Source organism: Brassica oleracea, chromosome C1, assembly GCF_000695525.1.
Source record: "Brassica oleracea var. oleracea cultivar TO1000 chromosome C1, BOL, whole genome shotgun sequence".
In the NCBI taxonomy this organism is placed as follows: domain Eukaryota; kingdom Viridiplantae; phylum Streptophyta; class Magnoliopsida; order Brassicales; family Brassicaceae; genus Brassica; species Brassica oleracea.
In genome coordinates this window covers 34810664-34815484 of record NC_027748.1, presented here as the reverse complement: position 1 = coordinate 34815484, position 4821 = coordinate 34810664, and the positions used below count along the sequence as shown (strand labels likewise).

The following is a 4821-nucleotide window of genomic DNA, read 5'->3' as shown; positions in this document are numbered from 1 at the left end:
TTCTTCTTTGCATCGTTACTCCCTGGATCAATCGTATCCCAAACTTCGTATAAACGAAGCATCACTTTCATTCGCATCGACCATACGGTGTAGTTGGTCGATGTTAGCATCAGACATCGTATGTCCTTCTTCATCTCAAGACCTTTATCACGTGCTTGAGAATCGTCTCCCATGTTTTGGTCGAAGTTACAACTCCTCTTGTAAACGACCTTCGAAACCTGGAGCTCTGATACCAATTCAAGTTGCATCAAACACAAAGATTATAAGAACTTCTCTTCTTATTAGATTTAGAAACTCTCTCAAAACTAAACCTTTCAATGTGTTTTTTCTTGATGGAACATCTCTCCATGAGAACTCTTTATATAGGAAGAAGCTACATCTTTTCCTAAGAGCGAAGCTACATCTTTTCCTAATAATAATATGGAAACATTCCTAAGCTCGATATGTTTTCCTTTTTCCTTAACCCATCAAATTTCACTTTAATGAGTTAACTTGCTCCTCAAGTTAATTGGAATTATCCAACAGAGACGAGAGAGATCCATCACGTGTAATTCGTCGGTAGGGATGGGCACTTTACCCAATATCCGAAGCCGCATCCGAACCCAATCCGAAAAATCCGAACAGAAATCCGAACCGAAGTAGCAAAATATCCGAACGGGTATTGAATTAGGAAAGATTGGATATCCGAACCCGAACGAGTAATATCCGAACCCGAATGGATATCCGAAGATAACCGATCATATGTATAATTAACCTTATATTTCTAGTTTACATCTCTCATTTTATATAAAATATTTATATTGATACTACACATATTTTAAGTTCATATGATATACATACAATGACGGAGAAAATGATTTGCTACTCATTTAAAAATTAAAATGCATGTCAAACTTTTTATTTCAAGAATTAACAAAAAATTACATCCAAAATTTAAAAACAATAACCAAATTAATGTCTTTTTAGTTTCAAAATGTCATGTCCAAATCTATTAACCATTCAATCTATTAAAAATAAAAAATTAGTTAAGTGAAAGTTATATTTTTAAATACAAGAAATATGAGAAATGAAAAATTTATTTTTTTTTTCAAAATCTAAATATCCGAACCCGATCCGAAACAACCAAATCTGAACTAAAAATACCCGAACCCGACCCAAAGTTCAAAAATACCATCTACACCTCTATACCGAAATACCAGAAAATTCGAAATACCCGATCCGAACCCGAACGGGTACCCGAACGGGTACCCGAACGCCCACCCCTATTCGTCGGGATGGTTAGGGATGAAACTTGAATCCGGTCTATGCTCTGTTGCTTGTATGAAAGGTGGAACAAGATCCTCCCTTTAATAAAAGTAAAAAAGTCCGGGGCATGTCAAGAGAGTTAATACTAGTCTTGCATGTCCACACGAAGAATGAAGCTAGTTATATACCACTTTTTAATTTCAGAGTTTTCAAATTTAAGATGCTTATTAATGGGATTAGTTTGGAAAGTAAACAAACAAACTTTGAGGCAAAAATACAAGTGACAAAAAATTCTACGGTAATGGAGCTATCTTACTCTATATCTTAAAAAGATAAAGTTCAAAAAAAAATGTGATGAATTTACGCTAGACATAAAGTTACATAAATGTTTACAGTTCATTTTGGAAATGTTACTTATAAAACTCATCTACTTACATATTACGGTGAACAAATTTGTGAATGTATATTTTGAAACAAATTTGATACAAAATAATATTAAAAATGGTTGGTTGGTTTAGTAACCGGGGAACATTGGTGGTGGTGGTGACGCATATTGAAATCCAATGTTTGGTGGGAGAATGAAACTATCGTTGTCATCATCTTTTTTTGATGGTGGTGCAGTTATAACTGGTGGTTGTGTTGATGGTGATGGTGCTTCGACTTGTTCACCAGACGGTAATGGAGCTACATCTGGCTGAGAAAGTGGAGTTGGTGTCAAAGTAGGACTTGAACCGAACACTGGTGATTGATCTGATTCTGTTGGTCCCTCGACGGTCTCAGTTTCTGAGGTTGGGGCCTGAACTGGTGATGAGTCTTCGTCTGTCTCCGACGAAGGTGTTGGAACATTTGCCATTGGAGATGTTGTCGGTGATATAATTGCCGTAGGTTTTGGTGGCGGTGAGAAAACTGGAGGAGGAGGAGAATAGACAGGTAATGGAGGTGGAGGGCTGTGGACTGGAGGCGGAGGAGAATGCACTGGAGGCGGTGGGGAGTGAACCGGAGGGGGTGGAGAGTGAACTGGAGGCGGTGGCGAGTGGACTGGTGGTGGTGGTGGAGAATGGACTGGTGGAGGCGGTGAATGAACTGGTGGTGGTGGTGGAGAGTAGATTGGTGTAGGTGGTGGTGGGGAGAAAATTGGTGGTGGCGGCGGAGAGTGGATTGGTGGTGGAGGAGAGTGGACTGGCGGTGGTGGTGAATGGACTGGTGGCGGCGGAGAGTGGACCGGTGGTGGTGGTGAATGGACTGGTGGTGGCGGAGAATGGACAGGCGGTGGCGGAGAGTGAACTGGCGGTGGGGGGGAGTATACTGGTGGAGGAGGAGAGTACACTGGAGGTGGTGGCGGATAAACTGGTGGTGGGGGAGAGTATGCCGGAGGTGGTGGAGGAGAATGTACTGGAGGAGGAGGTGAAAATACATGAGGTGTTGGAGACTGTGATGATGGTATTTCTTCGGTTGACGGTGGTTGAGGACGTCGTTTTTTAATAGGAGATGCTTCGTACGGATCATTTGATACTGGTGGTTTTACTGGCGGTGACCCCATTTGTGGCGTCTCTGTTTTTGGTGGTTGTTGGTTAGGAGACTCTTGTTTTGGTGACTCAGGTTTGGGGTTCGGCTGTTCTGATTTTGGTGACTCATGTTTTGGTGATTCTGGTTTAGGAGATTGCTGTTTTGGTGCGTCTGGCTTAGGTTCCTTTGGCTTAGAAGGCTCTGATGTTTTTGGTGTCTCAAGTTTTGGACTAGGTTGTTGTGGTTCGGGAGATTCTTCTGGTTTTGGTTTAGATGGCTCTTCCAATTTTGGTGGGTTAGGTGTTGGCTTTGGTGATGGGCTAGATCCGCCGCCCCCTCCACCACCACCACCACCACCAGCACACTTGTCTTTACTACAATCCACGGGACGAGTAATCACCGGCAAACATTCGTTAGCAGGCTTCTGTTTTGGTCTATTTTGTAAGCAATTATTTGTATCATCGAATTGTTTGTCTTGACTTGTTCCGGGAACACAACTTTGAGCCTCTCCATTGAAGAAGTTGTAAGAAAATGTAAAGTTAGACAATTTTGGCAATTTGCATACATCGTCTGTGACAAATCCGGTGAGCTTATTGAATGAAAAATCCATTTGTTCCACATTGGCTAAGCTTGACAAGCTCGACGGCAAACTTCCAACAAAATCATTGTTGCTCGCATCAAATACTGTCACATTGTTCAGCGAACCGATCTCGTTTGGGAAACAACCACTCAACTTGTTCCCAATAAATACAATTTCGTTGAGGTTCTTCATATGCCCTATGGTTTTTGGGATACAACCACTGAATTTATTATGAGCAAATGTCACGACAGAAGCAGTCGATTCCCCAATTGTCTCAGGGATGATCGACTCGAATCTATTGTTGTTCAAGAAAATAGCATCAAGATCCTTATTGAAGATCTCTGCTGGAAGTTTTCCTTCAAAGTCGTTGTATCTTATGTCAAGAAACTTCAAAGATGGCCAAGAAAGAGCAACCATCGGAAATGAACCAACAAAACGGTTATTGCTCACGTCAAATTCGTACATTAACGTTAGCTTTGACAAGCTTTTTGGAATTACTCCGCAAAATCTGTTAGAATTGACGTGAAACAATGCGACATCGGTTAATAGACCTAGCTCAGGAGGCAAATAACCAGCTATATCTGCATGGTTAATATCGATTCCTGCTACAACCATTATGCTTTGGTCATCAAGCGCCGGCGCACAGAATACACCTTTATAAGAACACACGTTTTGACCGATCCAGTTAGCTGAGGTGTTAAAGGGATCAGAGTATATTGCTTTTTTCCAAGCTTGAAGGGCAATATAAGCCCTTTTAAGTCGGGTATTAGCAAACTTGAGGTTTAAATCGACTTCATATTCCATGTCATCAGAAAGGTCTTCATTTTCTGACAAAGCCAAAAGTTGACGTTTGGTGAGAAACGAAGTTTCCTCATTAGTGAGACCGGCTGCAGAATGTACAATGACGAAAATGATAAATAAGAAGAGGAGAAGGAAGCCATAAGGCCTCCCCATTGTTCTTCGGGTCATGGTGGTGAAAAACCTTGGGAATGGCCTAATAGCTTGCTTAATAGATAATGTTGTGGCGACAAAGCCTTTAATGAAAGAAAGGCCAACATAAACCACCGATTTTCTTTTCTATTTTAGAAATGAAACAAAAATAGCAAACTGTAGTAGTTAATATAGAATTCGTGGAACAGGTAAAAAAAATATTTATGTGTTGTGAACATAATTTCAGTTGGTGTAGCGCTTTGGTTTCTTAAAAACGCTAAAATTAATTTTGTCTTTTTTTCTTAAAACTGCTAGGCTATTTCCTTGTCAGCATGATGAAAACTGTTTCTATTTTTAAATTGGGATAAACTAGAACAAAAGAAAATTACAACATCACCAAAATCCACATATACGAATTGCTGAGGAAGAAAATTAAAAGAAAGTTAAGAAAAGGTCTTTATCAGTAGTATAGCACTAAAATAAAATTTCAAAGGATCAAATCAAGAAAATGATTCGATAGGGGAGTGATTGGTTGGATTTTATCTTCCTACTTTAACTTT

The 4821-nt window shown here is 40.1% G+C and overlaps 1 protein-coding gene across 1 annotated transcript; it reads right to left on the bottom strand.

The window, feature by feature from the left end:
- Nucleotides 1-1582: 1582 nt before the first annotated feature.
- Nucleotides 1583-4320, bottom strand: LOC106315312 (pollen-specific leucine-rich repeat extensin-like protein 1). The gene has a single exon (XM_013753049.1). It carries the CDS (start codon nucleotides 4298-4300, stop codon nucleotides 1760-1762), a length of 2541 nt encoding a protein of 846 aa, XP_013608503.1. The 5' UTR covers nucleotides 4301-4320; the 3' UTR covers nucleotides 1583-1759.
- Nucleotides 4321-4821: the final 501 nt, after the last annotated feature.